The sequence below is a fragment of the Phyllobates terribilis genome, unplaced genomic scaffold (assembly GCF_046119375.1).
Source record: "Phyllobates terribilis strain yellow unplaced genomic scaffold, ASM4611937v1 Scaffold_2__4_contigs__length_985480577, whole genome shotgun sequence".
In the NCBI taxonomy this organism is placed as follows: domain Eukaryota; kingdom Metazoa; phylum Chordata; class Amphibia; order Anura; family Dendrobatidae; genus Phyllobates; species Phyllobates terribilis.
In genome coordinates, this window is record NW_027362762.1 from 880685557 (window position 1) to 880701604 (window position 16048).

General features: G+C 42.6%; 1 protein-coding gene across 2 annotated transcripts in view; it reads right to left on the reverse strand.

The window, feature by feature from the left end:
- EPHA6 (EPH receptor A6) overlaps window positions 1-16048 on the reverse strand; it is a 1434803-nt gene that overhangs the window by 65118 nt on the left and 1353637 nt on the right. For both annotated transcript variants that reach the window (XM_073668175.1, XM_073668176.1), the window contains one exon: window positions 10681-10890. In XM_073668175.1, coding sequence (XP_073524276.1) covers window positions 10681-10890 — 210 coding nt within the window. The remainder of the gene's footprint in view (window positions 1-10680; window positions 10891-16048) is intronic.

Consider the following 16048-nt stretch of genomic DNA (forward strand, 5'->3'; position numbering starts at 1 on the left):
TTCTTGAACGCGCCTCCATGGTACGCAGCGGCCTGTACATATTAATCTGCAGCAGATCTGCTCTGTTCAGTCTTCCTGAGTCGGCAGCTCCCTGTACACATGGTATGGTACACATGAGCATCCCCCCTTCTCATCAGGGTCACTGGCTGAAGTATTAATGCATTGGCTGACATAAAGGTGAATGTGGGTTAGAGCAGAAAGTGGAAATTAATGCACTGTGTTCCTGAGGACGTAATTCTCAAACATATAAGGACATGGATGGACAGGCAAGGGCATATAGTAATGTAGTCCTGGGAATATCAACACATCTCCTTAGGATGTACTAAACGCCGCAACGTCTACTGGAAAATGCTCTTATTTTCTATTGTGCAGGAAGTGTTCAGACGTGGAAGAAATGCTGCCGGTTGGGTTCACTTTGGATTGCAGATGACATTTCTGGATCTTTGCAATCTAATGTGCTCAGGTTCACTCTAATATAGATGTATAGCATGAAAACACAGAGATATGTTCTCACGTCTTCTGTCAACTGGAATATTTTGGTTTTATTGCTTTTATGTTGTTGCTCATAAACGTGCTCAGCTATGTAAAGTCTAATAAGCACATAAAGAACGCATGAATATTGTGGAGATATGGAACTGAAGACAACTTCCTTCTAAATGAGCTCTCTCGTAATAAGGTTCAGTATTGACTATTTCTAGTTATCTCAGCCTAATACATACAAGTGTTTCTCACTAAATTAGAATATCATCAAAAAGTTAATTTATTTCAGTTCTTCAATACAAAAAGTGAAACTCATATATTATATAGAGTCATTACAAACAGAGTGATCTATTTCAAGGGTTTATTTCTGTTAATGGTGATGATTATGGCTTGGGTCAGGATATACCATAAACCCACACAGGGTAGTGTTTACAAGCCCGGAATGGAGCTGACACTGGTGGCCCAACGGATCCTGTTCTCACCAGTGGGTGTGCTAATGTAGCACCCCGAGGGTTCGGTTGCTAGAGAGGTATTGCACCTCATCCAGAGGTGTGATATCCCACTTCCAGGTAAGGATGGAGTGTGGATCAGGACCCCAATACCTGCATGCATTACACCACATTTCCGGGGGGCAGGGCGACTGATATGCTCCAGGTAGAGCACGACAGTCCCTGTCCCTGGCTGGAATGGGGTGAGGGAACACCTAGGAAGGGGGACCCTGTAGTGCATGGTAGGGAGAGAGTAGTTCTTGGGTGCACAGTTAGGAAGTATAAAAGGGAGGAGCCATCTTGGGTTCAAGGCTCAGTCTGAGGAGAAGTGACAGGGAGCAGATGCTCTGCACGAGCTCTGCTCCAGAGGCGGGCCTAGTCTAGAGGCCAGCCTGGAGAGGAGAGGGAAGGAAGAGGAGCGGAGGAGGCTCCAGGAACAGGAAAGAAGGGACCCCAGGGGTGCAGACCGGCCAGTCACCACTGTACGCCCGAATCTACCGGAGTGGAGGGGTCAGGCCAAGAGAGGGTACCGGATCCCTTACTAGTGGAGGCGCGAAACTACCCTCAGCTAGGAACCGGAGGCTGCGACATTTTAAGTGGCGCAGCCCCTTGCTACACCCGCTAGAAAGGCTCCACATAGGGTCAGGGAAACAGAGGCCAACGTTTGCCCGCCAAGGCCCGAGGCAGCTGGACAGAAGCGTGGTCACTGGTGGGGTATGAAAGGCCAGAGAAAGGACACACAAAGGGGGTCCTGTGAAGCGCTCCAAAGAGACCTGGAAGTTGGCCGAGCCCCTCACCTGGAGAGCACGGCACGACGTGGGCAGCCATTACCTGTACAGAAGTGGCTTGGAGTATACAAACTGTGAGTAAATAACCTGGACTGCAACACTTTGTCTCCGTGTTTCTTACCGCGCCAGCACTTACGGTACTGGGACATCCTGCACCACAACCCCCATCAGCCCCCATCCTATCTACACACTGTCCTGAGGCCACACTCCTCCCGTGGGGAGTTATACTATTCTCTGCTGCACCCACAACACCAGCCTCAGCGGTCTGTCCTGCAGCGGCGGTTCATTCTGACCGCGATCCACGGGTTGCGTAGTCGGACATTTAACTGCCACTGGTTTGACCGCCCTGAGCCACGGACCGGGTCACCGCCACGCGGAGACTACTACCCCCCTCAGCACCGTACACCAGAAGACCCGGTTTTGAGTACCCCACGGCCAAGGGGGCGAGTCACTAACACTGGTGGCTCAGTGGTTAGTACTGTTGCTTTCTAGCAATGAGATCTTGGGTTCATATCCCCAGGAAGGACAACATTTAAACATTCATGTTCTCCTCGTACTTGCATGGGTTTCCTCCCAAAGAATAATAATAATCTTTATTTTTATAAACATATTCCGCAGCACTTTACATACATTATCATCGCTGTTCCCATTGGGGCTCACAATCTAAATTCCCTATCAATATGTCTTTTGCAGTGTTGGAAGAAACCGGAGAACCTGGAGGAAACCCACGGTGGGATTTGAATCCAGGACCCCAGAGCTGCAAGGCTGTAGTGCTAACCATTGGTAAGGAATTTAAATTGTAAGCCGTGATAATGATAATGCCTTCAAAGTGCAGAGGAATGTTCTTTGTGCTATATAAAAAAAGATTTGGGAACTTATCCCGCTGTCTCAGCAGGTCGGTGGCATGTCTCTTGATTTCAATTGTACCTGTGCCCTTAGGTGGATGCAATGGTGGTGCACTGAGTTGGTTTTGCGTACAAGAAAAGAAAATGTGACATTTGAATATGGAATAACTGAGGACTTTGCATCCCCACTGGTGTGGGCAAATAATGGTCAGTATTTTACGAGCAACCTTCTTTCTTCAGAGGCTCCTTTTGCCTCTTGGCTTCCTGTTTGCCACGGGGCAATGAGCTCCTGAATATTAACAGTTCAGACCAGCGTCGTGGTGGCACCTACAATCCAAACTGTGCGCTCTCCATTGCTTTTAACAGAGACATCCCTACGTTAAGCAATGGAGGAGCTCAGGTACACTGAAGCCAGCGATCCACCCAGCTTCAGAGCAGTACTTGCAAGTTTTAAAGAGGTTGTCCGGTCCAAATCGATAAGTCTGCAGTCACTCTGTGTGAACCTCCCCAGCGCACACACGGTGTGCTGCGGGGATTCACTGGCTTCTGATCCGGTGACGGAGGGTATGTATGAGTTATATATACTCCCGGACAGTGGGCACCGCCACGCTCAATACAAGTAACTGCAGACTTATCAATTTGGACCGGACAACCCCTTTAAAGCAAATGGCTTGCAAGTTCATGCTCTTTGGCCCCTTCTGATAGACTGCATAGGTGGCCAGTAACCTTGGCGATGAGCAGTAAACTATACAATTATAAGTGATACATTACAAAATACTTTTTTTTTCTTCATTCACTAGATGGATAATAGTTATACTTAAGTGTACAGCATGTACATTATACTTTAATTAAACTTAAAAAAAAAAATCTGTATCCCAGTAACATAACTTAGGTTTCCATGATATCAGTACTGGGATCCGGAATGTGTATGAATATGAAGCCTGAACAATAGTGCACTGATGATCCATAATTTGCATCTCTGAAGAACGAGTAATCATAAAGAATGAGCAGTGATAAGGGGGTGCGGAGGTTACAGCTGCACGTGTGCCCTGGTGCCTGGGAGGGGGCACAGGCCCTTCTATCACACAGGAGAGCAGCATCTTTGTAAATGGCTCCATATTGTTAAATGGCTCTTCCTTACACTTTACCCTTGAATACAATTATTTTTTTATTATCTACAAAGTTTAAAATTTGGTCCTGATTAATTTACTAATACATCATGATAGCAGTTGGAGCTCAGTTTATCCTAATACAACCCTACAAATGTCCTGCGTAGATATTAAAGGGTTTTCTCTGGGTGATACACAGGTATGGATTATTATAAAATATAAAATAACAATTACTTTCCCCTTTAATCTCGACTGTTCCAGTCCACTCAAGTGTTGATACTGCATTGATGACATCCCATCCATCAGTCGCCTGACCACTGCAGTCGATTACTGTCCTCCGTGGTCACGTGCCGTGCATCAAAACTTTTCTTTTGAGGCCAGGTTAGGTAATAGCTGGACAGGACGTCATCACTTACAATTCAGTCAGGCAGTGGTGCAATACAAAAAAAGCATGATTTGGTCATACGATTCACTGCATGGGCTCAGGAATATTCCCAGACATCATTGTTCGTGAACACAGTTCACCGTACAATCCACAAATGCAAGTTCTACCATGCAAAGAAGAAGCCATATGTCAACACAATCCAGAAACACTGCCGCCTTCTCTGGGCTAAAGATCATTTAAAATGGACTGAAGCAAAATGGAAACTTGTTCTGTGATCAGAAGAATCCAAATGTGATTTATGGAAACCAGGGACGCCGTGTCCTGTGGACTCAAGAGGAGAGGGACCATCCAGCTTGTTATCAGTGCACAGTTCATGCATCTCTGATAAGATGGATCTATGGAATGGGTGTCTTGAAAGGCACTATCAGTGGTGAGCATTATACAGAGGTTTTAGAACAACATATGCTGCCATCCAGACAATGTTTATTTCAGGGAAGGCCTTGCATATTTCAGCAAGACAATGCTCTATGACATACTGCATCCATCACTACAGCATGACTTTGTAGAAGAAGAGTTTAGGTGATAAACCGGCCGCCTGCAGTCCAGCCTCTTCACCATGAGAAAACATTTGGTGCATTATGAAACAAAAAATCCAACAAAGACCCAGAACTATTGAGCAGCGAGAATCCTACATCAAACAAGAACGGGACAACATTCCTCTCCCAAAACTCCAGCAATTGGTCTCCTCAATTCCAAGACGTTTACAGACTGATGTAAAAAGAAGAGGTGATGCTACACAATGGTAGATACTGCCACGTCCCAATTTTTCTGAGATGTGTTGCTGCCATCAATTTTTAAATGAGTTAAAGGGAATCTGTCAACAGGTTTTTGCTATGTAATCTGAAGACAGAAGGAGATAGGTGTTGAAACACCAATTTCAGAGATGTATCACTTTTTGGCTATGTGCTGTAGTGTACTTACAATGAATGTTTTATCACCTGGAGGTCATCACTTCCTGGATTAGGTCTCATGTGCCTGCTAGACGCTCTCTCCTGTGATAAGCTGCTTACTGTCAATGGACAATATACACAAAAAGCTGTGGAGTGGACTGGGACAGCTTTCAGAGCTCTGCTACATCTAAAAATTCAAAACTGCTGCCCCCAGTAATCTAAGTGATACATCGTTGTAATCAGGGTCTCTTTTTCTACATTATTCTGCACTCAGATGAGGGAGCAAAAACCTGGTGACAGATTCCCTTTATTTTTTTCAAATGAAATGGAAAAGTTTCTATCAACTTCTGATCGGTTGTCTAGAATAAAATATGGCTATAAGAGATTTCCAAACCATCGCATTCTCGTATTCTTTATATTTTACACAGCGTCTTAATTATTATTATTGCATCCTCGTTGTCTTTACATATATGTCAAAATAATAGATGATGATGAACATAAATTAAGGCCCAGGTCCATGCCAGTGTTTATGCCATTTTTCTGTCGTAAAACACTCTATTTGTTGTGAATTTTTCCACAACTCTGAAGTTGCACAGACATTTTGCAGCATTTGGCGATTATAAGCCAGGCTAGACCAGCTCTGCCAAAATAGGTGGGTCATGAGTGAAATGGGGTTTGGCTATGACTAACCGTCTAATTCATTAAAATTTATGCCACCGTGGTGGCGCAAATTTTGCCCATAATGTACTCCAGTCTCCGATAGGAGTATATTTCTGCCAGAGGCGAATTCTAGTTAAGAAATGCGCCTAATTCATTTAGTCACATGTACCTCTCAATGAATTAGGGACATCGTACTCAAGTGAGCCCATTCATTAAAACTGGCATACACAATGCAAATCTTAATGAATCAGGCCTGAAATGTCTATTTTAGTTTACCGCTGATTATGACTAGTAGGAAAATTAACTAGAATTTAAAAAAAAAACTATTTAGTTTGTTAAAAATCTAAAAATGAAATAAAAAAGCATATAAAAAAGAATTTTGCATTGGATATAAAAAAAACCTTGATAACATTGATTGTTCAACAAATTAAAAGTTATAGCCTTCAAACTATAGCATACTGAAAATGACTAGACTGTATCGTGTACATGGCCCAAAATACCCTGATTACAAAGTAAATCCTCTGCTACTGTGATAATCCATGCTTTGCATCTCTAAAGGCTAAATTGCAGTACTGCGGTAATCCATAATGTGTATCTGTTAAGGCTGAGTAATAGTTTTGTGACCAGTAGTGTTAATCCAAAATCAGTTATGTGAAGACTACATAATAATAAAAAATAATCTACAGACTGCATAATACTCTAAAAAATGAGCAATATGACAGTGATACTTCTTAAAAAGGACTTGTCATTTGCTAAACAAAATTTGTTAAATACCTTGTACAAATCACTGAACTCCCCTGATTCTGCTACTTTTTTCAGTTTTGTGCTATGTCGCTCCATTGCAGAGATATTCACATTTGTTGCTTTTGGAGCGCAGTATGTGAAATCTCTGCTTGTAGTGCAACTGGACGTTTCTTCCTAGTCTTCACTGGAGGTGTGCACTTTTACCCTTCCTTCCTAGGTGCTGCCAATCACACCTGAGCAGCTGATATAGCAGTCTGAATTGTGATTGGCAGCATCTGAGAGGAAACCACAAAAGCAGCGAATGTGAATATCTCTGCACTGGAGCGACGCAGTGCACAACGGAAAATAATAGCAGAAACAGGGGAGCTAAGGGATCTTTTACAAGAAATTTAACGTAATTATTTTGAGAATGTGACAAGTGCTCTATAATCTGTCGCTCTGAAAATTTGGTTACACTACTATGATAATATGCAATTTGTACATTTTATAACTGAGTAATTGTATTGTGATAATGCATAATCTGCATCTCTAAAGACTTTGTAATAATTTTATAATAAATCTATACGTTGTATCCTGAAGACTGAGTACCAGTAATATGCCTCATAATCCACAATCTCTATGAAAATTTGTAGTTTTAAAACTGACAAATGATGTAATTGATTGATGTACAGTACAGTTACGTCATAACAGTAATGTGGGCACATAAGCTGTGCCAGCACGATCGCCGCCAGCAACTCTGCTTATGTTATTGCTGAGCTCCGCATGTCACAACCAGGGTCACCGCCCCCTACTGTTTAACCTCCTATCAATATCGATCACAGCATTTAGAAGGCTAGGAGAGGGAGGGGGCTCATTCTCCCAACCAATCAGCACCCACAAGACGTTGGCCTGTTAGACCATGCCAGTAGCAGGGTCTAAAAGGTGTTCTGTCAGTGTCACACTGACAGCTTTAATGCATTGCAGTACATGTATATAGCAATGCATTAGAATAGTAATCAGAGAAATAAACATTACATTCTCATAGTGGGAGTATATAAAAAAGTAAAAAATAGTTCATTTTTTTAAGTATAAAAGAAATAAAATTAAAAAAAATTTACAAAAAAATATTACACCAATAAATACGCATATTTATGTAAAAACAAAATTAAACGGAAAGAGTAGACATTTTGATATTGCCGCATCTGGAATAACCTGATCTATAAAAATGTCACATTAATTAATCCCTTCTGCGAATAACATAAGAAAAGTATGATTTATCATCATACAGCCGAACAAGACATAGAATAAAATGTGATTAAAAAGTCGTATGTAAATAGAAATTATATCACTGAAAACTTCACCTTGTTCCGCAAAAAAACAAGCCCTCATTCATCTCAATTAACGGAAAAATAAAAAGCTATAGCTCTCAGAATAAGGCCATGCAAAAACATTTTTTTCTAGAAAATAGTTTTTATTGTGTAAAAGCAGCAATACAGTAAACAAAACCTATATAAATCTGATATTGCAGTAATCATACTGACCCGAAGAATAAATCTGCCTCATTACTTTCACCACACGGTTAATGGCATAAAAAAAACAGCAAAAAAATAATTCCTATATTGCTGTTTTTTACTATTTCTGCCTCCCAAAAATTGGAATATATAGTGATCAAATAATATTATGTCCCAAAAAAGGTATCGACAAAAACTCCAACTCATCCCGCAAAAAACAAGCCAACACATGACTCTGTCTGCCAAAAAATAGGAAAATTACAGAGCTCAAGACATGGTGATACAAAAAAAGCAAAAAAGCATTTTTTTAGTGTGTGATAGTAGTAAAACCTAAAAAAACAACGTAAATTTGTATTGCTGTGATCATAGTGTCATCTTATCACTTATATTGCAAGGTGAAAGGCGTAAAAAAAAAAAAAAATAAAACCAATTCTTCACCTGCTGTTGATTTTTTCATTCTGCTTCCCAACGATTGCAGTAAGGCTCGGCTCACATTTATCCTGTGCTCTGCGCTGAGCGCTTGCACCAGGGTTCCTGTGTAAATCTCTTAAATACATTATTCACACAAAATCCCCAACAGAAGATTCCCTATAATAAGGCAGATGGGGTCATTTTTCACTCTGATCCCACCATGTCCATCTTTTTACACTTTCTTTTTTAGGCATGCACAAAAGTGTGGTCGGCCAAAGTTTTGTGCACCTCTGAAGAGATGCCAAATGGAGTCTAGAGTAACTCCGCTGCCTCATTATAGTGAATGGATCTGTCGGGGGTTTCATCTAAATCATATATTACTATCATACTACATATAATTTGTATCTCTACAGATTGAGTAATTGTGCCGTGATATTCCATAATCTGTCTAAAGACAGAGACATTACTGCAATAATCCATAATTTGTGTTTCTGTACACTCACTAATACTACTATAATTCATATTTTGTATGTTTGTAGACTAATATTATTGTGATAATCCATCATTTGTATCTCTTAGTAATATTATTGTGAAACCCCATAATTTGTATCCAGTATACAAAGCTGTGGCTGATTTCCTCTCCACAATTGAGTTCTTGTTTTCTAATAACGACCAGAAATGAAGGAGTGAAGGAGCGGCAGTGTCTGGGTGATCTGTCTAATGAATAAATCAGTGGCAATAATTAAATGGGAAAATGAATAAACAGCTGAATAAGTGAATTTATGGGGTTGTTTAAACAGTGCAGGATCTTCTGTACATGGCAGCATGCCACATCAGTGCTATTAACATAATCAATAGCAAGAAGCCAGCAATGATCTCTGGTGCCGAACAAGCACAAACCCTGGTGTGGCCTCGGTAGGCATAATGTGGCCTCGGTAGGCATGATGTGGCCTCGGTAGGCATGATGTGGCCTCGGTAGGCATGATGTGGCCTCGGAAGGCATGATATGGCCTCAATAGATATGATGTGGCCTCAGTAGGCATGATGTGGCTTCGGTAGGCATGATGTGGCCTCAGTAGGCATGATGTGGCCTCGGTAGGCATGATGTGGCCTCGGTAGGCATGATGTGGTCTCGGTAGGCATGATGTGGCCTCGGTAGGCATGATATGGCCTCAATAGGTATGATGTGGCCTCAGTAGGCATGATGTGGCTTCGGTAGGCATGATGTGGCCTCAGTAGACATGATGTGGTCTCGGTAGGCATGATGTGGTCTCGGTAGTCATGATATGGCCTCGGTAGGCATGATGTGGCCTTGGTAGGCATAATGCCACTACTGTATACTTCATTTTGTATAACGTACAGCCTAAGCCAGGCATAACTGTCTGACATACCATCTTCACCATTACTGACTTTTTATACAGCTTTTGGAAACCCACAGGCTCCAGGAATAGAACTAGGCTATGACTTCTTATACCCATATTTGTCTATTTTTATGCAGTGTCATTAGATAATGATAAATGATTGGATTATCAGTGGTATTTACATATGCCCCACCGATTTATATTGGTTCGTACCTTCAAAACACCATCAAACTAAAGTCACAATCACAAGTCGTGAATGGGCCCATTTCATCACAACCCAAAATGATTTCAGACTCCCAAGACCCCAAACTAAACCCTGAGTATAAATTTAGAGACCAGTCATCAAAATAAAGAATGACTCTAGGTTGGAACCTAAAATACATCCTAATCCTATATCAGACCCAAGAATACATAAACCAAAGTGCGTTCAGACCTTCGACGAACCCTTTCCACCACACCTTTAATAGCTCCTATGGCATGCAGTCATTTTAATTCCTAAGTGCTACATACAACATTCTTACAATGGGCCCAGGAAAGTAATACTTATCAAACTTGGTGCCAGAAGTCAGACTGTGGCACAAGCTTGATGTCCACTCTATTCACTGACTATGGGGCTGCTTGAAATAGTTGAACGCCGTGCTACGTTTTCTGAATTTCTTCATTCATTGTCCCATAGACACTGGATGGAGTTGAATTTGAGCCTGGGCACCTACTCCAATATAGAAAGGAGAGAGCCAGTGTGTCCAAGATCCAGATCCCCAATGTTGCGATCAAGGGGGTTCCAGTAGTTGGACCCTCAGCAATCAGTAAGATAGCCCCTATCCTATGGATGGTGTCCAACTTATGATTTTGGAAATAACCCTTTAATGGTTTTTAGGTGATCAAATTCATTTCTTGTCATTGACATACAGATGTTTTATTGACCATAATCTATATATACCACATGCTTACATGTCTTTCTGAACTTACAGTGGTTGTGTACGCAGCTTCAGGGTCATCTTCTAACACCCTTGAAAGTCCAAAATCTGAAACTTTGCACACCAAGTTGCTGTTGACAAGGATATTCCTGGCAGCCAAATCCCGATGAACATATCCCATGTCAGAGAGGTATCTCATCCCTGAGGCAATTCCTCGTAACATGCCAACTAACTGGATGACTGTAAAATGGCCATCGTGTTTCTGCACAATAAAGAATAAAGAAAATCATGTTACAATATAGCAAAACCAGTTTTATCCTATCTTACTATTGTAGAAAAACGTCAGTCACCTAAAAAGAAAAACCCACAGTAATCTCATTATGTATAGTGAGCGGGTACCAAAAGCAACTAAACCTAGAAAATAACATATAACTACTCCTATAGAAATATGCTTTTATTAAATGAAAATATATATCATAAAATGTAAAAATTCATAAAATAAATGGGGAGCTACACAGAAAGACATGAGCATTACATCAGTAATTAGGCTATACATTAAGGCAGGTCAACAGCATATGATATTGTGTTATTACACTGAGTTCGATCTTCACAACTCTGCATAGAATTGTTGCAGAGACCATGTAAGTTTTTAGTGATAGGAAGGATTGCTCAAACCAGATCACTAATGCTCTGTGATCCCACTGTCACCACCAATGTCAGGAAACAGATCCTGAAGATATCTCCCTGCCGTTGCCAGATGATCACAAACCAGCACTCCACCGCCTCCAATCGTCAAGACAAATACGCAATTGGCTGACGATTGATGGACGAAGCCATGGCACCATTCCCTACTAGGCCGGATATTAGGGAGCTCACGGTAAATGTATAGTATATACACATCCGATTCCAACGCATGGTATATAAATATATATGTACTCCGGTACGGCTACCACGTTTCCCAATAACCCATGGAAAACTAGCTGCCACCACCAATCGTTTCTACAGGCTAATTGGACACCCAACAGGTAGCGTATGGCTTCAGGGATATGGTTTATAGAGCAAGAGGAACGAACCTATTCACTGTAGGCAGTGTTTATAAAAATATACAAAAGATGTTACAAAATGGACAAAACAATAAAGTATAAACAATTACATATCATAGAATGGATAAACAGAAGAAATGATCTAAATCTGATGTTGCAGGGTTGGCTCTGGCTTTCATGAAGGGGAGCTCTTTGGTTTTTGGCGGACAACGGACAGAACTACAGTAAACTGCATCTCCCAGGACTGACCAAGATTATAATTTGGCAATTGCTTTTTTTAAGACAAGTTATGACCACATCCCTCCGGTGACTCACAATAGGGCTGGTCTTCAGAAAACCATAAGATGTGGCTCAGCCTTAGAAAATTATGAGATTCCCAAATTCTACAATATCTTTGCCTCTGGAGGTCCCAGGCAGGAGATATTACTGTCATGTTTCCTACCACGATTCTACCTTTATATAGATAGGAAACATGGCATGGATAGCATCATCCATCTGTTAGTTATTTCATTTGAAGGTGTTATGGTCACCTTCCAATGATGTAAGACAATGCGTTACGTTCACCACTTTGTTTTGATTCTGAAAATATGACTTTCATATCTATCATATCGATGCCGTTCATAAAAACATCAATAGTCATAATAATTTCAATGGAACAAAGAAGCTCACATCAGTCTGTTTGCAGTTCTGAGACAGATGTAGACAAGGGCCAAAATCTGTCACCCTCCATCAGATTGCAACTTTAATTACTTCTTTGTAGGAGAGGGGGAGTTGAATGGTCTCAGCCCAAGACAAGCGTTATATAAAGGTTAATAACCAGCTTTTGCTCCATTTAATGCATGCTTCAATGTTAATATGAGAAAATTGATAGACATTATTATTAGTGATGAAGAAGCACTAAAATGCTCGGGTTCTCGTTGCTCAGGTTGAGCAAATTGGAATACTCGGGTGCTCGACCAGAGCAACGAGCCCAATGTAAGTCTATGGGAAACTCGAGCATTTTTCAGGTGGCTCCCCCCCGGCGGTCTGCAGAGGGCCTAAAAATTGCCCAAATCGATGGGAACAGTGCTCAAATGACATGGGAACAGCATGGGAAGATCCCTGGAAGCATTTCTGATTCCCAGGTCACTGCTGTCAACAACGTTGTCAGAGTATTACGCTACTTTTACGGACTCACAATAAAACATACAAAAACGAAACCAAAATGGATTTTCCTGGGAAATATGTTAAGAAACATCCTTTCCAGAGTAATGACTTGTACATAAGGCAAAATAAATAACCAAAACCAAAAATACTCCTCCACACCTTGGGCTATATTCACATATAGCGTTTTTGATTTGTTTTTGCACTTTTGCATTGCTTTCAACCAAGACAAATGCATTCACTGGGAAATGTAATTTTAACATTTTACAACCTTATCTGGCCACGTGGTGTGTGACACATCATCAGACACATGCATACAGTGCTGAAAAGACATGGGAATAGCATGGGGAAGACCTCTGGAAGCATTTCTGACTCCCAGGTCACTGCCTAAAAGTGTGCCCATCATAAGTGATCCTTGGCGCATGCGAAGATGCCTCCCGCCATGCACCTCTCATTGCAGACTTGCAACAATCACCGTCCACATCCTTGTCCCAGTGCAGCGTTCAGTTGTCCCTACCCCATTCCTTGGAATACAAACGCAAGTATGCAGCCAGCCACCCCCACTCCCACTGCTAAATTTTTGACAGCTGCTTGCACTTGAAATGCGGACTTTTAGCCTCATGGGGACAGAAGCTGTCCACAATCTTATGGCGGCGGTGACCGGGTATCCATACTCTGTCCCCAGCCACCACTATTTTTCCCGGTATCGTCTCCGCCTTCCACAAGCACAGGTCCCACAACATTACCTGTGCCCTCCCCAGTGCACTTACTTGGAAGGCCCGCCTAACCGCAAACACGTGAACAGGTGAATGTGGCCAGGGACGGTACGGAGCCAGTCCACAGCTTTTTTTGCTGCGTTGTATTTCACCACAGCCATATTCTTTAGCTTGGTGAAAGGACTTGGGAAACCATATCTACCCAGCTGTCATTTCTCCCAGGAAGTCCACTAAAGCTGCTTTCACTTGAAATGTGCTATTTCAGGCTCGTGGAGGCAGAAGATTTTCATAACCTCATGCTGGCGGCGGCCGGGTGTCCATACTCGATCCCTAGCCACCACTATTTCTCCCGGTATCGTCTCTGCCTTCCACAAGCACAGGTCCCACAACATTACCCATGCCCTCCCCAGTGCACTTACTGGGAAGGACCGCCTAACCACAAACACGTGGACAGGTGAATGTCGCCAGGGAAGGTATGGAGCCAGTCCACAGCTTTTCTTGCGGAGTTGTATTTAGCTCGGTGAAAGGACTGGCATAGAGGGAAACCGTATCTACTCTGGGTGTCATTTATCCCAGGAAGTCCTATAATGCAGCTTGTCGCAATGGCAGCCCGTCCAACATCAACTCGCACTTGTCGGTGGTGGTTTGACACACACACATCTTTCTTTGCGCATTTAATTTCATGACTACAGAGTTGGGCAATGGCCTGATCTGCAATGCGGTATGAGAAATAACATGCATAAGCACGTCCGATCCACATTAAAAAAGCAGCCATAGAGTGTCCGGGAACCTTCCCCCAGACTTTTCTTAGCCAAGGCTGCTTCTCAGCAGGGATGGACGGACCCACCAGAAAACAGGAGACTCCTCCGGTGGGCCCTGGCTTCTCCTTCAGGAGAGTTCATAGTGCCGAGGTGAGGCCATGATGATGATAGAGACCACCATCTGCTTAGTTTTCTGTTACTTGGAATGCAAGCACAAGTATGCAGCCAGCCACCCACCCACCGGCCGCAATACTAAACTGCGAGATTTTTGAACAGCTGCTTGCACTTGAAATGTGGCCTTAATGGCTAGTGGAGGTGGAAGCTGTCCACAATCTTATGGCAGCGGTGACCGGGTATCCATATTCGGTCCCCAGCCGCCACTATTTTTCCTGGTATCGTCTCCACCTTCCACAAGCACGGGTCCCACAACATTACCTGTGCCCTCCCCAGTGCACTTACTGGGAAGGACCACCTAACCACAAACACGTGGACAGGTGAATGTCGCCAGGGACGGTACGGAGCCAGTCCACAGCTTTTTTTGCTGAGTTGTATTTAGCTTAGTGAAAGGACTGGCATAGAGGGAAACTGTATCTACTCTGGGTGTCATTTCTTCCAAGAAGTCCTCTAATGCAGCTTGTTGCAGAAGCAATGGCAGCCCATCCAACATCAACTCGCACCTGTCGGTGGTGGTTTGACACACACACATCTTTCTTTGTGCATTTAATTTCATAACTACAGAGTTGGGCAATGGCCTGATCTGCAATGCGGTTTTAGAAATAACATGGGTAAGCACGTCCGAGTCACATTAAAAAAGCAGCTATAGAGTGTCCGGGAACCTTCCCCCCACACCTTTCTTAGCCAGTACTGCTTCTCGGCAGGGTTGGATGGTACCACCAGAGAATCCTCTGGTGTGCCCTGGCTTCTACATCAGGAGAGTTCATGATAGCGCTAACTTTGCAGCCACTATGGGGCTCTTGAGAAAGGTGAGCCCTCAGAATCAAATCCTCTGGTGGGCACAATGTTTTTCAATCTGAAACAGCTTCTCATTGGGAGTTGTATTTCATCACAGCCATATTCTTTAGCTCGGTGAAAGGACTGGCATAGAGGTAAACCATATCTACTCCGGCTGTCATTTCTCCGTCACAAGGTTCCACCCATTGTCACACACGACCATGCCTGGCTGTATGTTCAGCGGTGAGAGCCACAGATCAGGCTGCTGTGTTACAGCTTTCAACAACTCTGCAGCGCTGGGTGGTTTGTCTTGTCACCTAAGCATTAAGCATGCTATCTTCAGCACAGCCTGTTGCCGCTTGGCCAAGGCAGTGCTGCTGTGCTGTCAGCTTGTGACTGATGTGGTCATTTCGGAGATGGAGGAGGAGGTGCAGGAGCAGAACAATGTGATTACATTGAGGTTAAATTGGTGACGCTGTTTTTTATTCTAAAGAAAGATCCTATTGTTTTGTTTTTTTTAACTTATTTTTTAAGACAAATGCATTCACCGGGAAATGTCATTTTAACATTTTACAACCTTATCTGGCAATGTGGTGTGTGACACATCATCTGACACATCCTTTTTTATTTATGATGGAGGGACTCTGAAAGTCATAAAGCCTAATTTTTATAGGGCCATCAGACGGCCCTTACTATTCTTAAAAGGCCAGCAGTCGCCCCTCACTATTGTTAGAAAAGACATCAGCCGGCTATGTTTTGTTGTTCCCATTATTAACAAGTGGGTCTCCTATACTGTTATTGCGTAT